Source organism: Leishmania donovani, chromosome 33, assembly GCF_000227135.1.
Source record: "Leishmania donovani BPK282A1 complete genome, chromosome 33".
Lineage (NCBI taxonomy): Eukaryota > Euglenozoa > Kinetoplastea > Trypanosomatida > Trypanosomatidae > Leishmania > Leishmania donovani.
The window spans coordinates 915,683-931,765 of NC_018260.1; the positions used below are offsets into that span (position 1 = coordinate 915,683).

Below are 16,083 nucleotides of genomic sequence, written 5' to 3' on the forward strand. Positions count from 1 at the left end.
GGCAGCCAAACGAGCGACACTCAAGCAAGCGGCGGTGCGAAGGACACGAGCAAGAAAAAAAAGAAACGACAGATGCGCATGCCCGACGTCTTTGACATCCAGGCCTGCGCCAGCGCAGGAGAGAAGCCGAAAAAGGAAACAAACAAACGGGAACGCAGCCCACCCTCTCTTGCTGTCCTTTTTTTTCGCGCATACCCCCCCTTTCCGCTTTCTCTCCGCCGTCCATCGGCGCCACTTCCGCAGCCATTGCTGTTCCTTCTCTCCCGCTCCTTCACCATTCCGTATTGTGTCCAACGCTCTTGATGCCTCCCTCCCTCCCTCTCTCCCTGCCTCCTCGCCTCTCTCTTTCTCCAGTTACCGGTCTGCACATTCCTGCATGCCCATCAGCTCATTTTGATCGCTGCGAGGCGTCTGGTTTCCTCCCTCCCCCTTTCCTCCTCCCTCATTTCCTTTGCCTCCGCACAGTGCGCTCCCTGTAGCACACGCCCGCCCGACGTCCACACAGCACACAGGGACGTGCTTTCCTTTATTTTCCCTTTCCTCGTTTTGGTGGGCGAACGCTGAAGCGATCATACAGCCATCTCGGCAGAGGACAGGGGCGACGACAGCGAGGGAGGGCTGAAGAGCACGACAGAGCACACGAAATATCGTGTGCGTGTATGTGTGTGTCCGCGCGACACGCCTCCGCTACGAGTGTGATGGTCTGTGGTTCAGCACTGCCTTCTTTTGCAGACACCAACAGCAGTACAGCGGCGGCCAAGCGGAACATCGCAAAACGCATCCATCACTGCGCCAGCCCCCTCCTTCCCCCCGCCCCGCCAGCCTCCTCCAACATTTCTTCTTTGTTTCCTCCCCTGAAGAGGCAACATCAGCAACGCAGCATTGCATAAAACGCCAGCCATGAGTGGACTTCTTGGCTTCCGTGAGGAGTCTCCAGCGGTGGAGGTGCCAATCGAGGATGACATCTCCTACAACGACTCCGCCTCCCAATCATCCTACACCACGAGCCACTCGCGCAGCTCTAGCGGCAGCGTCTATAGCACATCCACCTCGGCCACTGACAACGAGGCGTACCAGAACCTCAAGCTCGAGTTGGCCGTGGCTCAAGAAAACATACTCGAGCTTCATCAGAAATACCAGGATCTCGAGCGAACCTCGACATACGCAAAAGGGCAACTCGAGAATGAGATTGATATCCTACGCTTGCAGCTTCAGCGCCTCAAAGACGAACCCGTAACATCGGATGAGCACGCGACTCGCCCACTCGGACTGGAGGCCGCGAAGGCTGCGGCTGACGCGAGGGTGCAGGAGCTGGAGGCGGCTGCCGCGTCGAGCGCCGAGGTGGCGAGCAGGCTGGCCGCCGAGCACGCTGAGCACGTCGCCGGGCTGGAGGCCGCGAAGGCTGCGGCTGACGCGAGGGTGCAGGAGCTGGAGTCTTCGGTTGCTGCAGTTGCAGAGATGTTGGTGAAGGAGCCTATGATCGGTACCGCAAATTGTATTGTGGAAAATAAGGTTGTGGGAAAGGGCGTGGATGAGGTGGTGCTCGCCAGAGAGCTGCAGGCGAGTCTCAGGCAGCAGTTGAAGCAAAGGGAGGCGGCGAGAAGTCGACTTATGGATGAGGTGAGGGAGTTGAAGGCCAAGCTTGCAGCTGCAGATGCGGAAAAGGTGGAGATTGCGCATAATCGAGAAGTGGTCGAGCGAGAGGTGCGCCGACGCGCTGAGGCAACGGAACTGACCGGGTTGTTGGCCGGTCAGGAAAGCGGCCCTGGCAGCAGGACGAAGCGCTACCGTAGCTGGTGCCCAGCATGCACAGTGATGTGATTATGTGGTTTGGTTCAGGCTCCGCTGAAGTTTTTTTTTGTGCTTGTTTGTGACTTAGATCTCGGCCCTCGCTCCTCTTCTCCTTCCGGACGCCTCCTCTGCATGATGCGGTGCGCCGGTGGTTGAGCGTGGGGTGTGTCGGCTGCCCTTTGTTTTTGTTTTGAAGCACATGCAGAGGAACGAAAGCCTTTTTGTGGTTTATGTTCCATGTTACAGAGTACTGTACAGACTTTGGCGTTTTGCTGTTCGCTGCGTTTTCCGTGTTTAGATTTATCGCGGCACTTATTTTGTATTTTTTTTATGTGTGTGCCTGCGTTTGCGGGCGTCCGCACACGCTCGCCCATCGGGGCTTGAGTGCAGGCGGGTTGAGTTGGGTAAAGAGTGAGCAAGGAAGGGAGTCGTGCGTCGACGTGGGGGGAGCGCGCTGATGCGGTTTGTTTTGCTCCTCGGCGCGCTTTTTTCGTGTGCCTGAGGAACGCGCTACGGTCGGGGCGAGGGCTGTGCAACGCAGACGTTGCGTGCGTGTGCGTGTGGGCAGTAGGATATGTGCCGCTATATATATATATATATATATGTATTTCTGTGTTTTCGTCTCAGCATGGCGCTTGTTGTTCTGGGAAGCTGTGCTGAGAGGAATGTGCAGAGTTGGGGCTCGCCTTCTCTGTCACGCGATGGCGAACCTGTACGAGAAGGCGTGCGCGCGTGCGTGTGGATGTCTTCCTCCCTGTGTGTGGGCGACTGATACCCACCTCCTTCAATCGCATGGTGTACGACAACTTGTTTCTTGCGCTCTTGTTGTCGTGTTCTCGTGTGTGCGGATGGGTGCTGCACACAGTCGCCCTCACGGCTGTCACATCGAAAAAGAGTTGATCAGAAAAAGAAAAATGAAAACAACAACGAATAGGCAAGCTGAGCAGACGCGAACAGGAAGCGTCGCACCTCGCCTCCCTCAGACGCGGTGCTCACGGGCGTACGTGCCGCAGTGGCGTGACACCTTCAGGGGCAGACTCTTCTCTATTATTATTTTTTGTGGAAGCAAAGCTTATCATGAGAACAGCGAGGGCGATACTCCGGGACGGTGGCGGGTGGGCGGCGACGATGAACAGCATGCGTAAACGACGCGTGTGGAGTGATACCTGTTTAGGTTTCACGTGGAGTCGCATCGATCTGCTCTGTCAGGGCGGTTCGTATACCCCTACTGCCTTTGTGAAGACGGGTGCATGTCGCTTGTGCTGTTTTCCAACTCTCTTGCCCATTGCAGTTCTTTCTGTTTCGCCGTAGACTCTGTTTTCAGCGATATCGTTGCTTGGTTTCCCCGGGTACACACACACACACACACACACACACGCCTCCTACAGCATACTGCCAGCTGACGAGCTTCATCAGGAAGGAGTTCGCTAAACTTGAGCGGCAAGGCTAGCGGGAAGCGAGGCTTCACACGAGTTTTACCACGATTGTATCGTGCGTTTCCGTAGGCTTGCTTGCCATGTCGCTTGTAAAGACGTTTCTCCGAGGCGGTACTCCCTGCACGACACCGTCGAAGCTGACGGAGGTGCTGAGCAGCGCGAACCCACCCTACACGCATTGGAGGTGTGTTGCATACTACCCGCGACGCTGGCACCACGATGCCGTGGACAACAGAATCACCGCCCCAGTTTTCTTTCTCTTGTTTGGCCGCCAGGAGTGGCGCGAAAACGGCGGCGCTGATGGCGCGACGTCACCGAGGGGCGAGGCTGCGACGGTGCCCGAGGGGACATGGCATCTTCTCTACTACACCGTTCTGACTGAAGGCGCGGTTCCTGTGGAGACGCTTGCTCGCGACCACAAGGCAGCGTTGGAGGCGGATAGAGGCAGTGGCGGCCCAGATGCGAGCTCAGCAGCGGCTCTTTCCAGGAGCGGTGGGGGCGGCGTTGGCGCCTTACGCGTCCTCCTCCTTACTGTCCCCGCAACCCTGATGCCTAGGGGGTCGCTGGAGTGGTACAGCGTGGCACATGGCATTGCGTACGAGCGGATGGGTCTCTTGACAGCGTCCATATTTCTCGCGAAACTGGCACCTGCCGTCAGTGAGGTGCTCAGCAAGCACTGGAAGCCGATGGCGCGCGACGGCAAAGAGGCAGGCATGAGTAAGCCACCGGGCGCACTGCCTGCAACACGGCCCAGTGCGGGGTATTACGTATTGGACGGAAGGGCTGTGGAGGTGGTTGACTTCATCACCAGCGGCGAAGGGTCGTCCTCGGCTTTTGCTGCACGCAGGCGGAACAAGGACGGTGCCTCCCTCTCTCCGCTGTTTCCTTCTCCGAACCCCAATCTTCAGTTTGTCGCGACAACAGTTCACGAGGCCGTTCAGCACATGTGCGCGGAGAGTAAGATGGCAGGTCTGGTGGCTGACGCCTCCGCGCCGTCTATCACCGAGGCTGGCTGGCGTACCCTCTATCCCCTCGTGGCGTCGCTGCGGCCGTGCATGTACACCTCTCTCTTCGAAGAAGCTGCCAACGCCGACCGATCGCAGAATACATCGTCCAATGAGGATGTCGAATCGCTGACGGGCCTGGCAAGGCTCCGTGCCGAGCGAGATGCCGGCATCGCGCAGTGGAAGAAGCAGATCGGCAGTTACACGAGTTTCACAGTGCCGGAGAAGGATTATAACGCCATCGCCACTGACGTTGCGGCTCCAGCCCCTGTCGCTGAAGGTGCCCACACCACGGCCGACTTGGCACCTCCTGCAGTACCACCCTTGGCTGCCAGCACGGCGGCGTCAGCGGAGAGCCGATATCGGCACGTTCTACTTCTGCAGCGGCCCATTGTCACCAAGAAGCCGATCGGTGTCGACAACCGCGATGCTGGACCCCTCTCGCCACAGCCGACCGGCGCCGAGCTGCACCTCGTGTGCGATTGCGGGGATATCAGCTACGCCCTGGAGCAGCTGGAAAACCGCGCCAACCTGCACTTTGTTTTTGAGGACACGGTGCACGACGATGGTGAGGTGCTGGTGCAACTAACCCCGGTAGAAGGGGTGCCGTTTTGCGACCTCGAGGAGTACTTCAGAACCGTTCCCGTTACGTCGGCGGCGCTGAATTCGGGGGCTGTAGCTCAGTACTCGGGCTCGTGCTGCCCTGCGGTAGTACCGCGCGTCGTGTATCGCCGGCCAACCGGCAAGACACAAAAGGCCAACCCCATCGCACACGCGCTTACCGAGTTGGAGGTGACGTCGCCGACGCCGGCGATGGTGAAAGCTGCTGCCGCAGCCCTTCTCTACGTATCCTCGCAGCTGGTTGAGGTATCGGGGCCAATGACAGCTATGTCTACGAACGACCGCGCCGCGAGGAGCGCGCCAGCACCGGGGTACACGCTGCACGTGCCGCCTGTTTGCTTTAGCGCTATTTCGCACAAGAAGTGCGGCTGGTGTGGCCGCCGGCGCGAAGTTCTACTGCGCTGTGGCGGGTGTAAGGCCGTCTCGTACTGCTGCAAGCGGCATCAGGCACTAGACTGGAAGGAGGGGCCCCACAGGCTGGAGTGTAAGCTGTGGCGTCGCGCTCGCGAGCTGCAGGAGCGCGTTGTCACACCGTGGATGGGGCAGTCCTCGCCAATGTGGAGGGCAGTGACGGCTGACGGGGAACCGAGCTTCTTTACGAAGAGTCGGGGCTGGTCTTGCGCTGCCACATTGATCCAGTTTTTGAGCGACATCGATGTGTCTGCTCGAAACGCTCAGCTGAAGTCGCCATTGCCGGACAACAAAGTGCAGTATATTCACGCTGTGGGGCTGGACACCGGGTGCGTGGGTGAATTTGTGCGAGCCCTGGCAAAGGACATTGAATTGCGGGAGGCGTTGACGTCCCTCAGCTTCAGTGCTACCGGCGGTGCGCGGCAGTACCGCGTGCTGATCTGTTCCGATACCTTCACGGATGCCCAGCGCAACGCTGTGTGGGCCATCCGTCGTGCCGCCACCGACTCGATGTGGTTGACGCCTGCTACAGGTGTCCTGGGCGACGCGTGGCACTGCGAGGGGTGTAATGCAGCAGCGATGCAACCGACATCAGCGATGGCCCTGATTCGACTGTTCGGCGTCAAATACCACACCATAGAGAGGCACCACGACGCAAGCAGGGAGGGGTGCCCACGGGCTGTGCTATCCTTCGGGCCCGCAAGTGGCGAGGGGTGCACTTACCTCACCGGCGCCCTTGAGGTGTTTGCCGACCACGATGTCGGCGTTGCGCCGCTGCGGCTGGTGGACAGCTCGTACGTCGGCGCTGCCCGTACACGAGACGCAATTGCTGCGCGTGTTGCCAGCAGTAACGCGTGCCCCACAGCCACCAAGAGCCGCGTCGCAGCGCTCGTGGCCAAGGCAAAGCAGGCAGAGTTGGCCGAAGTTTCAAGCGACGCCGATGGCTCGCCGAGCCCCACACGGGGGGCATTCTTTATACACTTCAACAAGAAGGGTGCAGCGGCCCTGGCCGAAGCCGAGGATTTACGCACCACTGCAGGGTCCACGACTGCAAACCCGGTCTCGGCTTCTGTTGTGACGCCATATCTAAACTGTTTCCTGTGGGATGTGTTGCCCTCCGACTGCGGCTGAGCGCCATGGCGTGTGCACTACACATTCACCTCGGCTTTCCCGAGTATTGGTGCCCTTTTGGCTTTGTGCGTTGTGATGGCAGCGGAGATTGCGCCTGCGTGCCGAAGCCCGCAGGCGCGTGCATTCGTGTCGTGGCTTGCCGACGCGGGCGAGGGGTGGTGGAATCCTGTACTTTGGTGATGGCGAGCCTTGCACAGTGGATGCACACTTCCACCAATCGTGCTCTGCCCCGGCGATTTCCTTCCTCTTTCACAGCCAGTCTGTGAGCCTCTGTGTTGCCGCCTCAACAGAGAGACGCATCTGCCCTCCTCGCCGTCTTCAAGGGTTTCATTCGCGTTCATCTTCCGCTGCCTCAGTTTTCTCATACGCTGAGAACTAACCCGAGGCACTGGCGTCGTGCGCACGTGCTTGTTTTTGTCGTTGTAGCGCACTCTGCCACGCCCTTTGCTCTCGATGGTTATCGGCGGCGGCTTTCTTCACCCGGTCACTGGAATTCCTGCCCTGGCCTTCTTTCCATGGGCGCTGGTGCTTGAGAGTCGGCCCCACCCCATTCAACCCCGCCTTCGCATGGCCATCAGGTGGGACGGGAAAGCCAGCAGGATGGCGGGCTCGGCACCCTCGCGAGTACAAGTAGTATAGACACAGTACTTGCATACCACCTCGGGGAAGAGGTTCCGGTGTAGGTGGCACGATCGCACACGCCCTCCGTCTCGGATTATCGGGCTGCATGTACATTACTGGTGGCAAAGCCTATTCCCTGTTCTTCTACCTTTTTCTCTCTCGCGCTGGCGAAGGAAAGAGCGTACTCACTTCATACCGCTGCCTTTCTTGTGTTTTCCGCACTCGAGGTTGCGGTACGCCTTTCGCGCCTCCCTGTTCATGCTTCGGCTCTTCGCGTGTCCCGTGGGCAGACGCGGATGGCGCATCTGATGAGACCATGTTGATCCTCGTCACGTTTCTCTCAAGGAGCAACCCAAATAACACGAAACAAGAACATTATGTGAGCGAGCGGGACTGCATCGACGACGGGGTGGATTCAAGGTGCTGCCCGCCCGAACACATCCACATTGTGTAGCCTTGAGGTGCCAGCCCCCTATTTCAGCGTCCGACAAGTGTGCCAGTGGACTGCGATGGCGCACGAAAAGAGACGATGAATAGCCTCAAAGGAAAAATGCCGAAAAATGAGGCATCCATGGTGCACAGGCGCACACGCAGTCTTCCACTTGTTGCACACCTGCTGACCGAACGAGTGAAATAAAAGTACACATGATTGCTCTTCCGGCCACCTTCCACCTGCGCTTATCCCTTTTTATTTCCGCGTCTCACCTCTCTGTGTGCTCTTCTGCCGTCACTGGCCACCTTCTCATTTTGGCACATCGCCGTCACCACGGAGCGGCACCCACCCGAGCTGCCATCGTAGGCTATTTCAGTAGCTTAGACATTCTTCTTCCGTCGCCCATTTATGTCTATCGTATTGTAGTCCGTGCCTTTTTTCTTGTATTTTTTTTGCTTTTTCTGTGTTTTCCTGGCTCTCTTGTCACCTTGACTTCCGCTCTTCCGTTATACTCGCATCGCCTCCCCCCTCACCCGTCCCCTTCCCTCGCTCTACGGGAACGTAGTTGTTTCTTCTTGCCGCGTTTTTTTATATTTTTATACACACACTTATACACAGACACATATATATATATATATACACACGCATACACAGACATCTATATATATATTTACATAGTTATATCTAGTACAATTTTTTTTTGTATGCTCATCGCCCCTCCCCTACCCACGCCGCCTTCTTGCCGTGTGTTGCCAGTACTGCCTCTGTTTCCGATGGTTTAGTAATATTGTATTTTTTGTTCTTTAGTTTCTTGGCTTTCTTCCCTTCTTTGTTGCATGTGTACGCTGGGATCGTGTATGTCGGTGCGTCTTTCTCCGCTGCCACCGTTGGCACTCGTGTACGTGCTGCTTGACCTTTCCGCTTCTCTGCCTCTCACCCTTCACATCTTCCAGGCGCCATCACAAGAGTGCTCAGCAGGCCAGCGTATTTGTCGTGCTTTCCTGACTCTTGTCGCCTGGCGTGTTACCCCTTCTTGGTGTCGGCTCCGCTTACGCTCTTCTTCCATTGCATCGCATTCCTCGCAGCCGGTGAAGCGGGTGGTGGGGCGACATTCATTGTCTTGACAAGCTCGTCTCGGTGTGGTAGAAGTCGAGATCAGAACAACCGCCATGGATGCGGACAAGCGCCTTGCTACGCCGCCGGATGCACGCGGCGACTCCCCAAGCAGCAGCAACGCTCGCCTTCATTTGTGGTCCTCTTTTGATAGCGATGACGTGCCCCTCACCCTCAAACCCACGCCCGTTGGGGCGAGAACAGGGAACGGCAGTCAGGATGTCAGGCCAACAAAGGGGGCGGCATCTTCTACAAGAGTAACGACACCGATCATGTTGCACCCCGTGACGGTGAACGCAACAGGCATGTTCGCCGATCAGCAGCGGCCGCCACCCTCCGTCTTCATAGCCACGCCGCCCTTGTTTCGCTCTATGTTACCTCCACGCGGCGCCGAGGCGAAGACAGTCGCTTACCCGGAAGTCTCTGATCAACCAGGCTCAGAGGAAGAAATGCAGATCCTCAAGCCGGCCACTGACATAACCCCAACTCAAGCTTCAATCATCAACATCAGCGGCAATCCCGCCGCGGCGATCCCGCCGTTGCCGTCCGTGAGTGTTGGTGAGCACAGCTTCGAAGCTGGCCGTTCAAGGCGCAAGCTAGGCGGCAAGTCGGAGGTATCGTTTACGCAAGAAACGTTGACGGCGCCGGGAGCTGGAGCTGCCCTACCTGTTGCGACGCCGGGTGCGAACCACAGCGTTTCGAGTGGCGGGGGCCACCTGCGCACCCCAAGCTCTCGCTTCGGGAAGGTGAGCGGTGCTGGATCTATGGCGTTCTTCTCGGGTGCCGGCGGCAGCTTACTCCCTGCCGAGGGAACGAGAGGCGGGCTGGCCAGCCGGGCTTCTGCTTGCCCCAGCTACCACGCGAGCAGTAGCGCGAACGAGGAAAACCGTTTCGACGGCACAGAGACGGTGGCCAGCGCCCTCGGCGGCGAGAAACCCCTCTTTTCCACTGTTCGGAGTGCTGAACACGCTAACAGGTCGTCTTCACCGAAGCCTGGCAGCGGCGCGGCACGGCCGCTCATCTGCCTGTCGTCCAAGATGCGCTCTGGCACCCGCTGTCCGGATCAGCATCACCACACCGCTGATCCGTCATTAGCGAGCACGTGGGCGTCGTCGTATAGACCAGGCGCGACCGCGACGCGGTCCGAGCGGCGCACTTGCCGGGTGCCCGTCTCTATGGCGGTCGTGATGAGTACAGTCATCACCGTCATCCTCGTTGCCGCCCTCACCATTGTGCCTCTCAACGCCGTCTCAACCCAGTCGGTCGACTATGTGATGTCGACGCTCAGTCTCTCGCTTGCCTCTTCCTACACGCGGTCGGTGGAGGCAACGATGCTGTTTTTGCCGAACGCGATCAGCGCCTACGCGTTTGCTTACATGAATTCATCGGACACGCAGGCATGGAACTGGAATGCCGCTGACATGCCGCAGGCGCTGCGGCAGATGTGTCACACAGTCGCCGGCACCGATCGCAACCCCACCTCCTTTTTGCTCTACATGTCCTTGAGCAGCCCGTACACGGGCTACAGCGCGTACTGCTCACAGCAGTACACCGATGACTACCTGATCGGCAACTACATCACGGACAACTCGTCTCAGCCTCGCTACTTCGTTAACGGAACGACCTACAACTACGCTGAGCCCCTCATCATGTACCCGGCTGTGCAAGCAATGACGCCGTGGGAGTACACGGTTGATTTTGGAGGGACAAAGAACACGTGGCATAGTGTTGTCATGCCGTGGTACGCACAATACCAACAGGCCCGGCTCTCAAAGGCGGCTGTAGGCGCTGCCTCGCCTCACGAGGCTGCTCCTGACTGTGATAGGCGCTCCTCCACAGGGCCCGAGCACTCGGTCGTTAACCCTCTCAAATACCTGAACGGGTACTGGCGCATCTTCAGCACCAACGTCAGCGTCATCACGTACACGTTACCGTTCGTCGACTACGCCGGCAACCCAGCCTCTATCATGGGTGCCCTGCGTGCGGACGGCTTCAACGCCCTGCACTCCGACGGCCTCATTGCCGCGGCCAGCAGTGCCCGCGCCATGGTTGTCGACACGTCAAGTGGTCTTGTCTTCATCACCTCCTGGGAACAGGACACGACAGTGCGGTTGGACAACTGGAACACGTCGTGCAACTGCACTCCTGGCGGAAGCAACCAGCGAACGTTATACCTAGAAGACATCACAGACCCGCTCATGATTGCTGCCGTGCAGAACGTTGGCGGGCAGGAAGGCATCGCCGACACGCCGTTAGAGGTGGATCGGTGGATCGGTCAATTCACTTTTAACGACACCGAAAACCTGATGGTGATCAGCCGCGTTGCCATCTCCTCTGACTACTCCGACATGAACCTCGTCGTGATCTACGCCATGTGCAAGAATGACTTCATCGTCTTCATCAATCATGTACAAATTACCGCCCTTATCGCAGTCGTGCTGGTTCTGGTGGTTATTGTGCTGATCGAGATCTCCCTTCTGTACCTGCTTGTGCAGCCGGTGCGCGGGGTGGCAGCCGGTCTGCGCGCAGCTGCGGAGCTGCGCGACGGCAAAGAGTGCGTCGACCACGCAACGTCCTTGATCAAGGAGGTGGCGGAGATGCAGCGTTACTTCCACATTATGAATAGAAAGCTAATGCAGATGAAGACGTTTCTCCCGCAGGGTATGCTCGGGGCCCAAGCCGTGCACACCGACATTCAAGGCGCCAGCGATGCCGGCTTGACTGTCTTCCCCACCTCGACGTTACATGGGCGGGGAGGTGGCGGCGTGTGGGAGAATGCGTACGGCGACGATGGGTACGGTGGACCGGGTGACATGCTTGGCGGCGACGGCAGCGGCGACGTCTGCGCAGCCCACCGCGGCGGCAAAGACAGCGACTCTGAGCTGGGAAGTATACTCGACGCGAGTGAGACGGGCCAGAAGCAGCGCCGGGGCTGCGGCCAGCCAGTGGCGGAGGTGGCACACCTCCGTCTGAATGATCACGTGCTCCTCGAGGAGGTGAACCGCTTTCGTCGGCGCTACTGCAGCACCATCGTTTTCTGCATGCACTTGATGGAGTCTGAGATCAGCGTAAAGTTCTTGAACAAGAACTGCGTCTACTTCACCGAGGGTGTGCTGCCGTGCGTGCTGCGTTACGGCGGCGTGATTGAGTTGCAGCGGCCGGACTACATTGTCGTCAGCTTCGGCGCGCACAACAAGGTCGCGCTGCACCAGAACCGCGCCGCCATGTGCGCGCTGGAGGTGATGAAGGTGCTGAACGCCACCACCCCGATCGGCCCACGCGTGGGGTGCATGATCGACGCAAGCGAGTACTATGTCGGCACCTGCGGCGCGGCGGACCGTAACGCGCTCGTCACCTTCAGCAACAGCCTAGTCCCGAAGGTTGACCTCATTCGCGTGCTCAAGTCTGTGCAGACGCAGATTGTTCTCACGCAGCGACTCGCCTCCACCCTGGAAAGCTCGATGCTCGTCATGCCGGTGGATTGCATGATACTGAACCCCATCGGCTTGAAGGAGATCATTCTATACGAGCTGCGGGGCCACATCCGCATGCTGCCGTCGAAGGTGTCTGTGGTGATGGTGCGCGAGGTCATCCGTGCTGTGCGCATGGGCTTCACTCACATGCTCAAGGGCGACTATAGCAGGGCACTAGAGATCCTGGAGCCGTTCGAGACAATGGAGTTGCAGGCGGCCCGCCTCGGCTTCATGTGCAAGGTCTTTATCTCACACAACATTAACCGCCCGTTTGTGCGGTCCGTCACACGCCTTACTTTTTCTGAGGCACACTTTGCAGGCTACAACGATTGCTGGTCCACGGAGTGGGGCGAGTTGCACGAGAGCGGCACCTCTTTCGGCGCTCACGGGCACAAGAGTACTACTGACGGCTCCGTGGAGACCGCGAATCCGCTAGCCGCCGGTGGTGGCATCGGCGGCAGCGCCTCCTCCTTCGCGTTTTCGCCCTTCAGCAATGACCTCGATCCGGCGACGCTTCTGATGACGCCGCCGACGCTTCGGTTGGTTGTCGGGGCTTCCTTGAACCTTCCCTTATCTAGCAAGGAAGGCTCCAAGCAGATAAATGAGGGCAGCGTGACGGTGGGCGCCGCGTCGGTTGCCACTCGCGCCGACGAAGGCTCTCTGACCATGCGCAGGAGCACCGGCGCCGCTGAGGAGAAGGCTGAGCAGAATGAACTGGAAAGAGCGGCTGCGAGACGTGCCGTGGCGGATGAGGGCGAGACAGCGCTCTTCGAGATATTTGTGGAGAACCAGCCCGACGACGATGACGACGTGGATGACGGAGAAGCCGAGGCGGGCGGGAGGGGCAGCTGGGCTGGCAGCAGCGCGTATTACAGCGCTTTCAACAAGGCGACAAACAACGGCGGCTTCGGCGGCGGCGGCGGCGGAGAGGTGCCGGTGAAGCATTGTACCGCAGCAGCTATGAGCACAAGAGAGGCGATACGGTGCCCTCGAAAAAGTGAGTTGCCCCTCGTCTTCAACGACTACGAGGGCAACACGTGGCGCCGCTCCTACGACATACTAGGTACTGGCGCCTTCTCCACCGTATACCGCGGCCTATCCATGTCTGGCAACCTCGTTGCGCTCAAGTGCTTCCAACTCGGCGCTCGAAACATCGAAGTGCACGCAATCGTCGATGAAGTGCGGCTGTTTGCAAACCTGCACCACGAAAACGTTGTGCAGTACCTCAGCTTGTACGTGTCGGAGTCGTACGTGATCGAGATTATGGAGTTTGTGCCGGGCGGCTCCCTCGATACACTGCTGAAGAGCTTTGGCTCTCTTCGGCCAGAGTCAGTGCGACGCTACCTGCGAGATATCGCGCGTGGTTTGAGCTATCTGCACACGGCAAACATAGTGCACTGCGACATCAAGCCACACAACGTCCTCCTTGCCATGGATGGACAGTGCAAGCTGAGCGACTTCGGCTCCGCAATCGCCCGGGCGACCTCGTCCATATGCAGCATTGACAACGTTCTTGAGATGCGCGGCACGCCGGGCTATATGGCGCCTGAGGTGGCGCGCGGTGACGTGCCGACCATGAAGAGTGACGTGTACTCGCTGGGAATCACCATTTTAGAGCTTCTCACTGGGAGGCTGCCTTGGGACTACGCCGATGCATTCGCCCCGAAGCTTTCAGGGAAGCTGGCACAACCCAAGAGCACTTCTGAGCAGCGCGCGTCGCAGCTGCATACGTGCCCCGCGGCGGGAGCGCGGGGCACAGGGGTGGCAGACGGCGCTGTCGCACAGGCGGGCGCCGATCTGTCGGAAAAGACGTTGAATGCGGGGATCTCTGCCACCCGGGGGCCCTCGGGCGGGCCCATCACGGATAGCCACCTCTATGCCGCGACGATGCTGTCGAACGCAAGCTACGCAGGCCCGGCCACGCCTATGGGCGAGATGGTGTGCGGCTTTGGCAGTGGTCCTCTCTCTTCGAAAAATCAGAGCGGTGAGGCGGAGCACAGCTTCAGACGTTTGGAGTTTAGCGGCAGCGGCGCAGGGATCACCGAAGGGAGCTCTGGCCTGCCCCCACACGCACTGGCAAGCACACCGGAAGAGAGGGCCTCTGCGACTGTTGCTTCCCTGAGAGCCACCACCTCTCTCGCGAAGGTCGCCGCGGCGGAGAACGCGGCAGCCGGAGCATGCAATGATGACGGCACCGTTATGCCTCTCGGTGGTGCCCTAAAGCGTTCCCTGGAGATCAATCAGAGTCGGCAGCAACATGACAGCATCGCTTACAGCCCTTCCTCTACCTCTCGGCCCCCTTCCAGTTCGATCTTATCTTCGTTCTACCAGACCCAGCGCTTCGCTGTGCCGCTACACCGCCGACCTATCGAACAAGTGCTTCGAAGCTCCACCCAGCTTGTTGTGTATATTGGACGTGGGCTAGTGGTGCCGCGGATCCCCGATACGCTGGATGAGGACGTGATAAACTTCCTGGAGCTGTGTCTGAAACCTGACCCGGCAGAGCGTGCCTCCATGTCGGAGCTGATGCTTCACCCATGGCTGATGTAAAGAGCACGAGGGAGGACAGGAGGGTTGAGGCTAGGGCAAGCCGGGTAGGCAAGGTGTACGCAGGCGGTGTATGCCTGCACGACTCGCCTGCATTTTGTGGCAGCTTCACTTGGCGTGATCTCTTTCTCTCTCCCCTTTTGCACCCCCAGCTTCACCCCCCCCCCAATGAGCGCTAAGCTGACCGTATGCAGGTCATGTCCACATCCTCCCGCACAGGCCTGCATGCGCGCGTTCCCTCGCTTTTCCTTTTTCTGCTGTTTCGTTTCCCTGACGAGCGATCTTTTCTTTGGCGGCGTCTTCCGTTACTGGGTGACTTCATTGCATGCCCCGTGCACCGCAAAGGACGCGTTTCCTTTTCTTTTCTTTATGCACTTCGCTTCCTTTTCCGATCGATACGTTACATGGGTTTGTGCATCCACATGTATAGACAAATATGTATATATATAGACGTGTACATGTGTGTGCGTGTTGAAGGTGGTTCCCCCCTTTCCCTTCCCACTTCCCTGTGCCGCTCAGACAGGCTCAGGTGCTCCAAACAGGTCTCTCGTTGCCCGGCTCCCCTTCTCGTATCCCATTACTTTTTTTTGAATTTTCGTATTCCTCAGTTTTTGTTGTACCCGGCTTTTTCGTCTTGGTATCTCAGGACACAGCAGCACGGCTGGCAAGCTTGCCAAGCAACAGGCAATGCCAGGGGCGCCGACGCCAACTGCTTAGGCCACGAGCCCGGCTACTGCTCTCGGACGCCAGGGCGCAATCCCCCGAAACCGCGATACGCGATGCGACACCCTCAGACAAGAGGCGCATGACAGCGGCGATCCCACACCAGAAGAGCAAGGATGTTGAGCTGACAAGATGGCAGGGGGACTCTCCTCGCCCGGCCCCGCACGGGCACCTGTCCGCACTTGGGATTCCTGCAACGGCGGGTGACTGGCAGCGACATCATGGGGTGTAGATGGCTTAATACAAACTTCTCCGCTAGCGTTGCGGTAACCCACCCCCGCCAGAGCCTCCACTCCCGCCGGCTTGTGCTGTAAGGGCGCCCGACTCGGCGCTATGCCTGGTATGCTGCGCGCGATGTGCGGATCGCTCGACGCTCACATCACGCCCCGTCTCCCTCTGTGGCCGTGCACGCAGTGACCTGTTTACGCACATCTCCCTTGAGCGACATGGCCTTTCCCCGCCGGCTGACCATCGCTGCCCCCTATGCCCCTTCACAAGGACAAGCTGCGGGCTCTTTGTGCGCCGGCACATGCGTCTCCGCGGGGCCCCTTCCGCTTGACACACCGACTCCTGCCCAGGGGCGTGCGGGCTGAGGAGAGGGCGGAGTGCCCCTGCCGCCACAGACTCATGGCATCGCTCCACCTGTCGCTGCGCGTGCGGGCACGACTCCGCGACAGCGACACCGTGCTTAAGCAGACCCCGCCATGCCACAAGGCGAGCACGGTGCGCACGCGCTGTCAAGCAGAGCTGGCATGGCGCATCGCACCCAGGCAAGGCAT

The 16,083-nt window shown here is 59.0% G+C and overlaps 3 protein-coding genes across 3 annotated transcripts; all 3 read left to right on the forward strand.

Annotated features, from left to right (window-relative positions):
• Positions 1–900: 900 nt before the first annotated feature.
• Positions 901–1,821, forward strand: LDBPK_332400 (hypothetical protein, conserved; the record flags this gene model as incomplete). Its single annotated transcript, XM_003864017.1, has 1 exon — positions 901–1,821. One exon carries the CDS (start codon positions 901–903, stop codon positions 1,819–1,821), a length of 921 nt encoding a protein of 306 aa, XP_003864065.1.
• A 1,486-nt stretch (positions 1,822–3,307) lies between these two features.
• Positions 3,308–6,394, forward strand: LDBPK_332410 (hypothetical protein, conserved; the record flags this gene model as incomplete). Its single annotated transcript, XM_003864018.1, has 1 exon — positions 3,308–6,394. The coding sequence occupies one exon, from the start codon at positions 3,308–3,310 to the stop codon at positions 6,392–6,394; it is 3,087 nt and encodes a 1,028-aa protein (XP_003864066.1).
• A 2,223-nt stretch (positions 6,395–8,617) lies between these two features.
• Positions 8,618–14,584, forward strand: LDBPK_332420 (protein kinase, putative; the record flags this gene model as incomplete). The annotated part of the gene is made up of 1 exon (XM_003864019.1): positions 8,618–14,584. One exon carries the CDS (start codon positions 8,618–8,620, stop codon positions 14,582–14,584), a length of 5,967 nt encoding a protein of 1,988 aa, XP_003864067.1.
• Positions 14,585–16,083: the final 1,499 nt, after the last annotated feature.